The sequence below is a fragment of the Sphaeramia orbicularis genome, chromosome 10, assembly GCF_902148855.1.
Source record: "Sphaeramia orbicularis chromosome 10, fSphaOr1.1, whole genome shotgun sequence".
Classification (NCBI taxonomy): domain Eukaryota; kingdom Metazoa; phylum Chordata; class Actinopteri; order Kurtiformes; family Apogonidae; genus Sphaeramia; species Sphaeramia orbicularis.
This window is the reverse complement of record NC_043966.1, coordinates 22,640,467-22,656,388: the sequence shown is the minus strand read 5'-3', so window position 1 is coordinate 22,656,388 and position 15,922 is coordinate 22,640,467. Positions and strand designations below refer to the sequence as shown.

Here is a 15,922-nt window from a genome sequence, read left to right as displayed (position 1 = left end):
TTTTGTTTCCGTGTGGCTCATCAAGTAGAGGGAGGAGTCAGAGGACAGGTATAAACATCAGGTGCCGCGGGGCAGAAGATGCGGAGAAACTGCTGCGACTAGAGTGAAAGGCTTCAACATGGGAAACTGGATTATCAACCATGGACTCACATCATTTATACTGGTGAGAATTTTAATTTGAAATATTACAGATTATAGGATGAGAATTTGAGCGCAAAATGACCCAAAAATCCGTGCGTAATTTTCACCCTCAGCGTAAAGACGCACGCATCCTGTTTACATTTTCCTACAGAAGAACACCATTTGATTTGATAAAAACATGACTGTGTTTGTAGGTGGTCTGGATGGGGATCAACATCTTTCTTTTCGTCTGGTTTTACTTCTTCTACGACCTAGGAGACCAGTTTTTCTACACTCGACATATTTTAGGGGTGAGTGAGAAAAGACCAAGATGTTTTGTTTTGGTAAATTTTCTTTGTAGTCCATTTCATTTAAGTGTCTGTGTTTGATTTCAGTCTGCTTTGGCCTGGGCCAGAGCTCCTGCTGCTGTCCTCAACTTCAACTGCTTGCTGATCCTCCTCCCAGTCTGCAGGAACCTGCTGTCTCTGCTCCGAGGATCCTTTGTGGTAAGATGTGTGCAGGCTTGCAAGGTGCACCACACACCCTGTTAAATCCAAGGTGGAGCTCATGCAAACAAAATATAGGTGTGATATAACTGTGGGGGTTTTTTCAAATTGATTTGTTGCAAAATTAATTGTGGTGTTATTTCCTCTTTGTGTTCTTTGTAATGCAACACAAATGCCAATCTAAGATCTTTGCCAAAAATCTTAGATTGGCATCAGTACTTATTATGACCATCATTACCATCATCACTTATTCATATTATAATTTTTATTACTGATATATATTACTATATCCATTAATATAAAAGGTAATTATTGTTCAAAATGACATGTTTGTGCAATGTTTTTTAGGTGTTCGTAAAATCTAAGTTTATGTATTTCACCTCCACCAAGTGTCAGGGAAATCAGTGCAGTAGTTTTTGTGTAATCCTGCTGTCAGTGAACAGTGGAAAAGAAAAGAAAAGAAAAGAAAAGGAATTAAATGAAAAGAAAGAAAAGAAAGAAATGAAAAGGAATTAAATGAAAAGAAATGGAATGAAATGAAAAGGAAGAAAAGTAAAGAGAGGGAAAAAAAGGAAGAGGAACAAATGACAAAAAAAAAAAGAAATGTTTGGTTCAGATTTATCGTGGAACAAGTTTGAGAGTCAATTGACGCATTTTCAACAAGTAGTTTTCTGATGTAAAATTGATGGACTGACTTTCTTCTCTCTTTCTTCCTCTGTTTTCTTTTGTCTTTGTGTGCATTTTCTCCAGTGTTGTGGAAGAACCATGAGGAAACAGCTTGACAAAAATTTAAGTTTCCACAAGTTGGTAGCGTACATGATCGGACTAATGACAGGTGAGCTTTCCTATGTCTTTCTTCATCTCAAATGAATTGTATATACATGTAAAAGTTATGATAGTGGGAATTATTTCAGCTCGGACAGTGTTTATGTGTATTTAATTTGTGTATTTAATTTGTTGCATCATTTGCATTATGTGTCTGAGTGATGAAGGCTTTTTTTGGGTTTTTTTTGTTTTTTTGTCTATCTAAAAAAATAAACAATAAAAAAATATAAAACAGACAATATTTACTTTAAAAATCTGCCATCTGTGCTTTATTAAATAAATCCATTACACACACAGACCATGTGCAGGGTTCATTAGTGTTTGCACATTGAAAACTTGTCTGACTTGTAGCAGATTAGCATTTCTCAACACAAACAAAACAAGTGTAAATATAAGATTTCAGTCTGTTATGTCTGTGTAGTGATTGGAAAGGTTATGTAAAAGACAGATTTTTTTTTATCCTAATGACTCATAACCTTTTTCCTCCAAACTGTACTTTCAATCACAACACTAACTGCTCAGAGACAGACTGGAGTCAAAGGGTTAAAGCAGGGTTATGGTTATATTTCAGAAAAGGAGGGGACTCATATATAGTCTAAGCTACATATTGGCCAAAGGTGAAGTTTTCTCTATATGTCTTCAAGATAAGATGAATGCCTGACCTCATTATAGCAGCAACAGACTCCAGGTGTTTGTGTTTTTTGACATTTCTTCATACTTAAAGCCGAGATTATCAGATGTGACACATATACAGTTGCAGAAAAAATTATTAGACCACCTTTTGTTTTCTTCAATGTCTTGTTAATTTTAATGCCTGGTACAACTAAAGGTACATTTATTTGGACAACTATGATGATAACAACAAAAATAAGAGTAAGAGTTTCATAAGAGTTTAATTTAAGAGCTGATATCTAGCTGTTTTCCATGTTTTTTTTTTTTATACTTTATTTTTATCTCCATATTTTATGATAGACAAAATAAGCAAAAAACAAAACGGAAGGCAGACCACAACAATAAAAGCATCCAGGTACAATCTTTTAATCTCCAGACAAACAAAATACAGAAAGGTTCAGGACAAATTAGGATAAGATTATACAGGATCAAATATTTCTTTGATTAACAGACACATTCCATTTTTCCCAACATTTTTTTTTACATTTATCAATAGTGACTTTTAATGAGAAGGTCAGTGTTTCCATGTCATAAATTTCATTCACAATAGTTGTCCAGTCCAGAAGTGTTGGGGGATCTTTGCACAACTAATTTCAAGTTATGGCTTTTTTTGCCCCTGCTAATAATATTAACAAAAGATATCAGTCAGATTTTCCTCCTCTTGTGTGGTATGTTACTCAGGTAATTCACAATAAAATCAGATGGTAAGTCCCCGTTTTCCATGTTTTCTTGATAATAACCAAAATCACCTCAGTTCTTATATCAATATCTATGGCATTGTACTGACAAAAACAGTGCTTTTAGGCCAGGGGTGTCCAGTCCTGGTCCTTGAGGGCCAATGTTCGGCATGTTTTAGATGTATCCCTCTTCCAACACACCTGATTCAAATGATAAGACTGTCATCAAGCTCTGCAGAAGCCTGATAACAACCATCAGGTGTGCTGGAAGAGGGAAACATCTAAAACATGCAGGATACTGGCCCTCGAGGACCAGGATTGGACACCCCTGTTTTAGGCATTCCATGTTTTCTTTTCTGTCTGTTTTAGTCACATGATACACACAGGAATTAGTACTTGATTGCATAACCATTGTTTTTGACGACTTTTAATGGTCTAATAATTTTGCCATGAAAAGAGGTGATTGACATGCACATCCAGTAAATGACAGGTGCGCAGGATCCCAAAAAAGTGGGTTTAAAAAAATAATAATAAAATAATGATGATGATGATAATAATAATAATAATAATAATAATAATAATAATAATAATAATACATTTTTGGGAGCTCACAGGTTGTGCGGAGGTAATTTAATTTTTTCATCAAAATTTTTTTTTCCTGCAAATGTAGAAATATACAACTGTTGAAATGTGTTTCATTTCTGTTTTTCCCACCTCAGCTGTTCACATGATCGCCCATTTGTTGAACGTGGAGTGGTACAACAACAGCAGACAAGGCGTTTACGACAAACTCAGCACAGCGTTGTCCAATCTGGAGGACAGTGACAACACCACCTACCTGAACCCAATCCGCACAACAGACATCGTAAGCACACGCTAAAATTTCTACAACATGATTTTAGGCCTTTTTAGGGGGGCTCACACACCTAATTCTAATTTCCACCACCCTAAAAATAATAGCTTTGGTTAGCCTCTGTATGGAGTTTGCATGTTCTCACCTTTTTTGTATGAGTTTCCTTCAGTTATTCCTTTTATTCTAATGGGTTCGTTGGTAAAACTGATGTGAGTGGTTGTTTATCAGTCTTGTGATGAACTGGCCTTTACTCCATGTCAGCTCTCCATAACCGTGCAGAGGATTTAGCAGTTACCAAAAATGAATGAATTATTATTTTCTGAAATTATGAGCATAGCCAATTTAATTCAGGTTTGATAGTGAAAGGGGTTGAATACATTTACAAAAATTACATTTAATTTTTCATTTTCCTTCTGGCATGAAACTCATGTTACTTGGGAGTAATTTGTGGAAATTATTATTTTAAATTTAAGTATATAGGAAAAAGAACTTTGACATATTGATTGTTTTACCACTTTATTATAAGTAAATGCACAAATGGTCAACCACCCAAGGACACTCCAGCAAAAAAAAAAAAAAAAAACCTAAAGTGAAGAGCAAAAATACAGAAACTGGATGAGAAAATACAAACAGAATTAACATAAAATGCAAAGAAATGTAAGGGAATGCAACACTAAATAAATAAAAATAATCCAATACTCATATGTGAGAACAAAGGGGCATCTGTAGTTGATAAACCATTCAGCAGAGTCGGGAATATGTGTACATAGTGAGATGTGGTTATCAAAAAAACAGGCAGATGCAGTTGAGTCTTGCACCCATAACTAATGCAGATATTTACAATACAAAAAGGACTGATCTGGACCACGTTTACTGTCGTATCAAAGGAAAGTATCAGAGCAACATACTAACTCTTATTCAGTAAAATGACTTATTTAGAGTATTATTTAAGAGTTTAATAGCAATTGTATTCATGTCACATTCTTGTCAACTGTTAGATCGTATAATTGCCCTTGAACCGCTATTATAATAAAATGTGGAGACAAAAAGAAAACTGCTCCTTTAGTTTAATTCAGGCACTTTTCTTGCTTCCTTATTTTAAATCACAGTCAGTAACAATATACTCACTGACATAAAACTGTATTTAAGTAAAGCAGATGTACTGACTGTTTTCCATTTTTGCACATTTATTGCACATTCTATTATATATATATTTTTTCCTATCAGATTAAACATTTACACTACAGATAGTATACAGTGCTGGAAAAAACCTCTTGGACACCCCATGCATTTGTGAAATATTGCATTAAGAATCACTCTTAACTCATTGAACTCTGCCAAGTATTGTTCCATTCTCCAAACCCACATGCTCCCTTCTGCACATGCTCTGTTCCATCAAGGTCAAAACTAGCAAGATAATGAAACACATAACATGTTGAAACTATCAGTAATGTAGTTTTATTTTTTTCTTCAATAAACAAAAAGACCTTTTGCATTTGTTTGTCCATATCTTTTTGGAACACAAAAAAGATTGATCCCCAAATATTTCGTGATAATATTTGAAATAGCATCAAATCTTAAGGGTGTCTGAAAGCTTTTTTTCCCACCACTGTGTGCTTTCTGTAGTGTAAAGGTTTAATCTGATAGGAAAAAACATACAAAGGAGTCAGTGTCCTTGGGGGGGGGGGGGGGAGCTGTCCTTCCTGGTCTTGTGAACAAAAGCTTCATTCCGTTGTTGTCCTTTCCATCATTTCCTTGTTCTTCTTGTGCCTCAGGATCCGCAGCAGATTCCAACCTACTTCGTCTTCACCACCATCGCTGGCCTTACAGGAGTCATCATCACTCTGTGCCTCATCCTCATCATCACCTCCTCCATGGAGGTCATCAGGCGGAGCTACTTTGAAGTCTTCTGGTACACACATCACCTCTTCGTCATCTTCTTCGCTGGTCTGGTTTTTCACGGAGCCGGGTAAGAAAACAGTCTCAATCTACTTTTATTTTAAGTGAACTTTAATGATGAAATCGCTGCAGGTCTCATTCTTTTGTTGCATCTGCAGGCGTATTGTGAGGAGCCAGAATATGGATACTATTCCGCCACACAACTTCACATTCTGTAAAGACCGCAGTGATGACTGGGGACGGATTCCAGAGTGTCCCATCCCTCAGTTTAGAGGTGGATTTCCACAGGTTTGTAGTTTTTATTTTCTAAATTAAAACACACAAACCCTGCAGCTTAGGTCAAGTCGAGGTTTTTGTCCAACTTATCATCTGCAAATGTTTTCAACCTACAAAAGGAGGTAAAAATGAAGGAGCTGGTGTCTTTAAATACATTCCTATTCATTTTAAATGAATGGGAAAAGGATAAATCTGGATCTAGATGTTTTTCTACTTGATTGAATCATGTTCTGCTTTTAAGGCACATTGTTACATACTTTTAGTCCCTTTTAATTTTTGTTTTCTATGTATGTTTTTAGATTAGATCGAACTTTATTGATCCCTTGGCTCACTGCTCTATTCAGGATTTGAACCCAGGTCTTCCACATCATTGTCCGAAGTATGACCTACTGAGCTAATTATCAGTAGTAATTAACAATTAGTGTATGTTTGATTTTAGAACTGAGTTTTATGATGTGTTTTATGTATGTTTTAGTGTGGATGTATGACTGACATTATAATTTTCTGTAACTTTTGCTGCTGCTGCCTTGGCAAGTACAGTCTTGCTGAAGAGTTTTTTTTAGTCTCAACGAGTATTTTTACCTGGTTAAATAAATGTTAATATTAAAGCTAGTTAAATTCTATAAATATTTGTCAATAAATACATTATTGGCTGTGTCTTGCTCTTTTTTTTTTTTTTTTTAGACGTGGATGTGGGTGATCGGTCCAATGGTTCTTTATCTTTGTGAACGTCTCCTTCGTTTTATACGATACATGCAGGCGGTCAGATACAGGAAGGTAAGTTTGAATGATTCATCTATTGAGTCCAGATGTTTTGCAGGTTATAATTCTGTAATTCTAACCATTTTTGTCACTTTTAGATTGTGATGCGGCCGTCGAAAGTGCTGGAGCTGCAGCTGGTGAAGAACGGCTTTACAATGGAGGTGGGGCAGTACGTGTTCCTCAACTGTCCAGCCATTTCGCAGCTCGAGTGGCACCCGTTCACCATGACCTCTGCACCCGAGGAGGACTTCTTCAGCGTCCACATCCGTTCGGCCGGAGACTGGACCAACAAACTCATCAGCATTATGGAACAGCTTCCAGAGGGAGCGCAAGGACCAAAGTGAGTCCTGGTTGAGATTTAACCTGTTGAATTCCATTATCACAAATGTAAATACACCCACTTCCATGCACATAAATAATGTTGTGTATGTTGCATCAATGATACTATACAAAATGACAAATGATTCCAGCCTCCACCCAGTTTTAAGCATCTGTTCCAAAATTTAATTAGGAAGTAAACACTAAAGCATGTTTTTTAAGCCGTAAACTGAATTATGTAACTCCACTGTGATGAAACACATCAGTGCTGGAGTTAATTTTCTGTATTTTATGTATGAAAATGCTGCAACACACCACCTCCCTTGTGAAACTTATCCTGAAAACTGCCAGACTGATGCTGATGTTGAAGTTTGGTCTTCTCTGAGTCATGAAAAAGTGAATGTTAAGGCTCTCTAATCAAATCTGTAATTGCCCCTCAGAGGGAAGCGGTGAAAAAAACACTGAAGAAATTTTGTTGCTCTATTCTGAACCATCAGACTCCGATGGGAACAGTTATCTTGCCTTGCAAATCCACTGCTCTGATCTGTTAGTGTGAATCCAGACTAAACTATTTGAACAAAAATGTCCAAACAGTAACAAAATGGTTGCATTGCTGTTTTTGTCTGGAGTCTGGTGGGTTTTAAGAGAATGTTGGGGCTTCAGTTCCCCGTCGGAATGGTACAGAACATATAATAATCCAAATATAGCCTAACACCAGTACTAAAAACCCAAACTAACCCTTATAGTGTTCTATATAGTTGTCATGCAATTCTCTATCCCAGGGTTGTCAATGAACAGGGCATCAAGTGGAGTTGAATTTGGAGTAAAGCTGAATTTACACATTATGAAGTTTCTTCTCAGTCTTGTCCGATGCTTCCACTAAGATGTTGAAAACAGTGGTGTACAAGTAAAATGCCTCCAGAATAAGTGTAGTGAAACTTTGAGTCACTAATAAATATGCTGGTTTAAAAAATGCTGGTTTGCTACAGTTTCCAAGATACAGTCTTGGGTCAAAATGTGAAATTCTGAGACGAGATTGGGTTTTGCTCAAAAAATTCAAAAAGTTTATTGTCATACACAGCAGTACTGAGCAATGAAATTTTTACTTTGCGAGTTTCCCTCACACAACTAACATAAACAATTAAACTATACCATAATGAAATAAACTGTACAATTAAAACAATTTAAACTAAGCTAAAAGGAAATAAACAGTACACTAAGCAAGGAAAAATAAATGGGTAAAATACAATAAAGCAAGTACTCTGTGCAAAGACTAAGTGTATCAGGTACAAAAAAAATAGATTGACTGTGCAACTTAAAAATACTGTCACAGTGGTAAGACATTGAGTCCAAATGTCATTACTGTTGTACAAATGTGAGTTGCAGTCAGTCAGTGTTTCAGTAGCCTGGTGGCCTGTGCATTTAAAAATAAATAAATAGATAATGCTTGTCTCAGAGCTACCAGATCTACTTCAAACACTGTCTGTACATTACAATACACTGATTTTATAAATCTATTATATAAATGTGCATAAATATATGTATAATAGCAGTTATTACTACTACTACTTCGTATGCATTGAAAATATGAGCTAACAGCACTTTTGTCATTTGTTTTCTAATTCATCTTGTTAAAATATGTAAGATTTAGCACATTTAATTTCATGAAAATTAAATGTGAAAATAGTAGACCAGTGAAATCTGGTGGTAGACAAGCAGCATTGATCACAGAAGAGTAAAAGAAATGCAAAACATGCATCAATCATATGTCGCGCATCATTAATCACTTCATTACAGGCACTTTTGAAGAGTTGAATTTTCAATGTGGATAGATCATGCTCTAAATTCACAGTTCACTCCCAGGCTTGTTTTTAGTCATCAGCTGTTGAGTTTTTGCATCTGCATCCTAACAGTTTATTAATTTTTCGTTCTCAGAATGGGGGTGGACGGCCCCTTCGGCACAGCCAGTGAGGACGTATTCGACTATGAGGTCGCAATGTTGGTCGGCGCCGGAATTGGGGTCACTCCATTCGCTTCTATACTCAAATCCATCTGGTACAAATTCAAAGAGTCCAATCCAAAGCTGCGCACGAGAAAGGTAAAACACCCACATTATGGCACAATATGTGTTTATTTAAACCTCTGTTTCCCTTTCACAACCTGACACAGATGAATTTGATTGATGTGAGCGATAATGTCTTATTGTCATCTTAGTAAAAAACGCTGTGCGTTTTCACAATACACCCATGTTGGACAGTGAGTCATCAGTGGTGCAGCCAGCCCTTTTGTAAGAGGATCATTGTTTAAGATACTTGCATCTGCTTCCTGGTTTCAGATCTACTTCTATTGGCTTTGTCGGGAAACACACGCCTTTGAATGGTTTGCTGACCTTCTTCAGGTGCTGGAGAAAGAGATGGATGAGAGAGGCATGGGGGATTTCCTCACCTACAACCTCTACCTGACTGGATGGGATCAAAACCTGGTGCGTGGATCAGCCCTCCAACAGTCATTTATTCAACATTACAGACCTATTACTCTAGTGACTTCTCAAGGAATTTCTCTCCACATTTAACCTCTCCAAAGTGATTTATCACCATTTATTATATTATCCTCTGCATTTTGCATTTCTAGATAGATAGATAGATAGATAGATAGATAGATAGATAGATAGATAGATAGATGTACTTTATTTATCCCAAACTGAGAAATTACAGTGTAGCAGCAGCATGACACACATACAGTAACAATAGAGAACCACAGCACACATGAGTAAAAAAGAAATAAAACACAAGAGCAAACACTATATACATTATAAATTAGAAGTATAAAAAGATCTGGACAGACTCTAGATTATAATTGTAATGTGCTGAAATAGAACTGTGAGGTGCAAAACAAGTTGAAGTATGCCAAATGGGAAGGAGCAAAATGACATTTAAGTGTAAACGGATTTATGAGCAGATACAACAGACAGAGGGAGTTATTATAGACTGAGATGGAATGTGGCAGGAAAGATTTCCTGTATCTGTTTGTTCGACAGCGGAGCTGCAGCTGTCATTTTGAAAAGTTTCTCCGCTGTCTGTCCAGTGTGTGGTGGAGAGGGTGCTCATCATTGTCCATGATAAAGATCAGTTTTTTTAGTGTGCTCCTCTCCACCATGGTCTCAAAACGGTCCAGCCTCAGACCGATTATAGAGCCAGCCTTCTTGATAGTTTTATCCTGTCTGTTGGTGTCCCTGGCTCTGATGCTGCTGCTCCAACAAATGGCCACAAAGAAGATGGCACTGGCCACAACAGACTGGTAAAAGAGCTCCAACATCTTGATTCATACGTTGAAGGATCTGAGCTTCCTCAGAACGTAAAGTTGGCTCATCCCCTTATACACAGCCTCAGTGTTGGATTTCCAGTCCAGTCTGTTGCTGATCACCACCCCCAGGTATTTGTACTCCTCTACCTCCTCCACTGTCTCTTACCTGATCCGTAGGGGCTGTGAAGGCATCCACTTCCTGAAGTCCACCACCATCTCCCTGGTCTTGTTGATGTTCAGCCTCAGGTGGTTCTGTTCAGTCCACTCCACACAGTTGTCTACCAGTGCCCTGTACTCCCCCTCCTCTCCCTTTCTTATACACCCACCAACAGCTGAGTCATCAGAAAACTTCTGCAGATGACATGACTCAGAGTTGTGTTGGAAGTCTGTGGTGTATAAGGTGAAGAGGAAAGGGGAAAGTACAGTCCCCTGTGGAGCTCCTGTACCACTGACCACCACGTCAGACCGGACACTGCCTAGACGGACAAACTGTGGCCTGCCTGTCAGGTATCAGTAATGCAGGAGATCACTGAGCTGCTGACACCCATCACCTGCAGCCTCTCCCCCAGTAGCAGAGGCTGGATGGTGTTGAAAGCACTGGACAAATCAAAGAATGTGGTCCTCACAGTGCTTCCTCCACCATCCAGGTGCATATGGGCTCACTGCAGCAGGCAGATGATAGCATCATCAACTCCCAGATGGGGCTGATAAAAAGACTGCAGAGGGTCTAAAAACATCTTCACCTGTGGCCCCAGCTGGGCTAAGACCAGCAGCTCCAGGACTTTCATGACATGAGAGGTGAAAGCTACTGGTCTGTAGTCAGCAAGGTCAGATGGAGCTGACTTCTTGGGGACAGGAACCAGGCAGGATGTCTTCCACAGCACCGCTACTCTCTCCAATCTCAGGCTCAGGTTGTGCAGGTATTGCAGTAATGAAGACAGCTGGGGGGCACAGGTCCTCAGTATCCCGGGGGAGATGCCATCAGGACCTGGTGTAGTCTCTCCAGCTGTCTCCTAACCTGGCCTGTAGGCACTGTCATAGGGGGGAGGGTGTTGTTGTCTTCAGTGGAGGAGGAGAAGGGGGGGGGGGGGGGGGTGATGCATGAGAGAGTGAGGGGGGAGGGGTTGAAGTGTGTGGGTTAGTGTTGGTGTGTAGGAGTTGGGGGCGGGCATAGGTGAGCTAAACCTGTTGAAAAACCAGTTTAACTGGTTTGCTCTGTCCAGGCTCCCAGATGTCTGTCTGTTTGTCCTCCATCTTCCTCCTGTAGGTGTCTTTACATGTCCTCAGCTCCTCCCTGTCTCCAGGCCTGAAAGCCCTCTTCTTCTTGTGTAGAAGTGTTTTCAGGTCACTGGTGATCCATGGCTTGTTGCTGGGGTAACAGCGTACGGTCCAGGCTGGCATGGTGGTATACCCACAGAATTTAATGTATTCTGTGATGCAGTCAGTCATGTGGTCCAGATCCCCCTCAAGCGGATCGCAGGGCACGTCCCAGTCCGTTGTCTCGAAGCAGTCCTGAAGTGCAGTGCATCACCAGCCTCCTCTGTCCACCTCCTCACCGTCCTGGTGTGAACAGACTGCCTTTTCACAAGGGGGGCATACTAAGGGGACAACAGGACCGGATTGTTGAGCTGATTTGCTGAGGGGGGGGGGCTGTGGCTGTGTATGCGTCCATGGCATTTGCGTACAGGAGTTCCAGGGTTTAATTGTTTCTGGTGGGGCAGTCAACATAGTGGTGGAAGTTATTGAGAGTTTTGCCCAGTGACGCATGATTAAAATCTCCTGTAATGGCCATGAACGCATCCGGGGGTTGTGTCTGTAGTTTTGCAGTGATGGAGCTGATGACTTCACAGGCCACTGCTGCATCAGCTGATGGGGGAATCTACACAGCGGTTATTATGGTGGATGTGAATTCTCTCAGGAGATAATATGGGCACATTCCCACAGCAATCAGTGAAGATGGTGTTTTCCTTTATTTAATTTACCATGTAGATCAGGGGTGTCAAACTCATTTTAGTTCAGGGGCCACATACAGCCCAATATGATCTCAAGTGGGCTGGACCAGTAAAATAAAAACAGTGACATCTACAAAGTATCCTTCAAAAATGTGAATAAAAATTTCTAAAGAAAACTAAGTGCAAATTTGAACAATATTATGACTCAGCTTAACATTGACACATGTGCATTACAACTTGCAAAGTCACAAAACATTTAGTAACGGGTATAATGTCGTTATAAATGCACTTCTCTTAAGACATTTTGTGTTGTTCATATTTGTTCAGGTTATTCATAAATTTGTGAAAATATAGTTTGCAACTGTAAACATTTTCATGTAATTTTACTTTTTTACACTAAAACAAAGAAAACAATTTGGAGTTGGCAGTATTTATAGATTATTATGATAGTATTTTGCAGGTCTGACCCACTTGAGATGGAATTTGTCTATATGTGGCCCCTGAACTAAAATGACTTTGACACCCTTGATCATTAATATCTTCAGAGTAATTTTGACATTCACAAATTCATCCCAGAGCCAGACTGGACCCTTTGGTGGGTTGATTTGGCCCACGGCCATGTTTGACATGACACATGATGCATGACACCCCTGATGTAGATGTTCATTAAACCTCAGAGTAGATTCAAAAGTTATCACATCAGAACAGAGAAAACAGAAGAAAGAAGTACTTTTTCAGCTAAATGTATCATTAAATGAACATAAAAACATGTGTCTGTAACTGTTTGTCAAACTACATGGGTTTTATTGGTGAATCAATGTTGCAGAAAATGACAGCATTTCCATGTTCACTACAGAGCCTCTGAACGTCCAAATAAGTCTCATTTGATGCCGCTAAAGAATTGAGAAAATGCATTTTACCTGAATTACTTCAATATATTGATAGGATTAGGGGCTGAAAAGGTATTCAACATTATAGACACTTATGGTCACTAGTGTCCATCTAAGTCTTTGAGGTTTAATCTTTTTTCTTTTTTTCCTAGACTAATGCAGTGACTGTTCGCTTCGACGAGGACACAGATGTGGTCACTGGACTCAAACAGAAAACTCACTATGGCCGACCCATCTGGGACAAAGAATTTGAGAAAGTCCGCAAAGAGAATCCCACGTAAGGATAAAATGTCTTCAAATATTCACATTTAAATTACTGTAGACATGCTTTCCATGACAATATGAAGAACAGGATAATTTATTTTCTGACAAACCATTGCAACCTAATTCACAATGGTCCACATCTAAATCATAAGAGAAGCATAACTTAATAAATTAATCTTCCTGACCTTTTTTACTGTCATTTTCACTTTTGATTGCTCTTATAATATTACCTTAAATAGGTCCTAGGACACACTTTACAACTTTTTCTCTACATGAATAAGAACCTACATGTTCTATACTTTGAGACCAAATAAATGCATTTATAGTGAGAGTTAATAGGTTTTTCTTTTCCTCATATGCTTCATGTTAAACGTTTACTGAAATGCTTAAAATAATGTATTCTCATGACCAAAACAGTAACTGCTGGGTCACTATCCTGTGATTAGATGATGTAATTGTATAATATGTGAACTCAGGGACTTTCCTATGCTGTTTCTACACCACTTTGCTTGTTACGAGTTCATCTCATAACGTTTGTGCTGATGTCCTCAGGTCTGTGGTGGGGACGTTCTTATGTGGCCCTGAAGCTCTGGCAAAGGTTTTGGAGAAGAAATGCGCCAAATACTCCGACGTGGATCCACGGAAGACCAAGTTTTACTTCAACAAAGAAAACTTCTGAGCACAACAGAAACTTTCTATCTGGACTCTGGAACAGACAAGAGTTAGTGGAAGTTTTCAGTTCCCAAACATTCTCTTTAGACATCTGAGTTGTCTGACAACCTGCGATCATTAGAAGGGTGTGGTTTAGACTCGCACCTACCTATTCTGCACTTCTATTACAAAGAGGCGGATAATTTTATCAGCTCTACTCAGGGATGGAGTCTTGCATCATCTGTGCGATGATTCATGGCTTAAATGACCAGTTACAATCAGAGGATTATAGAAGCTCTGGAAAAAGTTCATCACTATCCAACTCTCACTATTCACAGCTATGCGTTTCAGTAGAAGTATTTCTGGTATTCCTGCAACCTACTGACAATTCTCCCAAATTACATATAAGAACGGTGTCATTAACAGCATTTATTTGCACAAAATTACAGGATTTTAGACATTAAATAATTCAAGAACATCTTCATATTAACCCATAAAGACCCAAACCTCCACCACTAACCAAAACCATCTATTTATGTAAACTGTTTAATACCTGTTGATCCACTAATCCTATTAATCCATGTAAATAATTGGTGTAAAATGCAGTTTTTTTATCTTTTCATGGTTAGCATATATGACTCATTTGGACATTGAGGCTCCATAGTGAACGTGGAAACACTCATCTTCTACAACATTAATTCCCTAGTAAAACCCATGGAGTTGGATCAATGACTGTGGATGGAGACACATTTTATGTTCAGTTACTGATAGATTTGCTGAAAAGGTCACTTTTCTGATATAACTTTTAATTTACTCTGAGCTTTAATGAACATCTACACGATCAGTGAATTAAATAAAGAACACACATGATTTACACTGAAAAATGCTAAAGACAGAGGCTAATATTATACTAAATGGTGATACATCCCTTTAAAAAGGTTAAATATAGAGAAAAATGTATTTGGGAACTGACACAGAAGTCGCACTGGGTCTTTATGGGTTAAAATTTAAGCACCGTACTGATGTTTTAGCTTTGTTCGGAATTGTCCGGATTTTTATGCCACATATGCAAAATACAAAAAGCCTCTCAAATGTATTTGATGGCCCATAACCATTTATTTTCCTCTTGATCGTATTCCAGAAGTTTTCACTGGGATTAAAATCTGAATGTATGTATAGCAGTCTCCTATTCTTTTTTTTGTTTGTTTCTAGAGCTGTGTATTCATTTTATTATTAAAACATGTTCATATTTTACAACATCAATCTCAAAAGGCTGTGTTTGGAAAGAAAAAACTTCATTTGCCTTCTTCAAATTCCTTACATTTACAATTCCAGTGCATGTGCTCCTTCTGTTACCACTCAACACTTGACACTGACACGGTTGCACTTCAAAGTCAGGGTAAATATGAACCAGAGGCTTCTTATCTGAGAAGCCAAGAAATGTTCAAACCAGGTTTTAAGTGTCAAATGCTGCACAGCGAAGGTCAAACATTCAAATGAAGTGACAAAGAAAAATAAGAAAAGAGAAAAATAACATTGCTGTGCTGATATTTGTAATAGAAGAGCTATAGGTCACTTTTCTGTTCCTCTTTTGTATTCAGTCATATATACTAGTGAGCATCATAGTTTTGGCTGAACTGCGTGTAGTATTTTCGTACAAAATGACTAATCACCGTTCACCACTTTGCATATTTTTAGCAGGGATCTCTGCAGCCAGTATGAAGAAAGAACAGCTACAGTGACAAATTAATCATTTAATGTAAATTTCTGTAAATATTTGATAAAGTAACCCATTAGTTTCACATAAAATAATCACCGTTAACAGATTTACAGCTTCAGCATTTAAGTCTGTTTTTGGCCTCCATATCCAAATTTTATTTATGAATAAATAAATACATGTAAATAGTTGTTTTAGCCTAAATCACGTACGCAAGTCACAAGATGATTTGAGCTT

General features: G+C 38.2%; 1 protein-coding gene across 1 annotated transcript; it reads left to right on the top strand.

The window, feature by feature from the left end:
- The first annotated feature begins 56 nt into the window (after positions 1-56).
- nox1 (NADPH oxidase 1) lies at positions 57-14,371 on the top strand. Its single transcript, XM_030144653.1, has 13 exons — positions 57-163; positions 336-431; positions 516-626; positions 1,377-1,461; positions 3,520-3,665; positions 5,429-5,622; positions 5,711-5,840; positions 6,513-6,605; positions 6,689-6,930; positions 8,844-9,006; positions 9,244-9,390; positions 13,206-13,330; positions 13,870-14,371. Exons 1-13 carry the CDS (start codon positions 119-121, stop codon positions 13,994-13,996), a joined length of 1,704 nt encoding a protein of 567 aa, XP_030000513.1. The 5' UTR covers positions 57-118; the 3' UTR covers positions 13,997-14,371.
- The last annotated feature ends 1,551 nt before the right edge of the window (positions 14,372-15,922 follow it).

Excerpts from the sequence above, each read along its gene's own strand:
- nox1 (XM_030144653.1), top strand. The coding sequence starts at position 119 with ATGGGAAACTGGATTATCAACCATGGACTCACATCATTTATACTG. Across the intron at positions 1,462-3,519 it reads CATGATCGGACTAATGACAG|CTGTTCACATGATCGCCCAT; the intron begins GTGAGCTTTCCT and ends TTCCCACCTCAG. Across the intron at positions 5,841-6,512 it reads TTAGAGGTGGATTTCCACAG|ACGTGGATGTGGGTGATCGG; the intron begins GTTTGTAGTTTT and ends TTTTTTTTTTAG.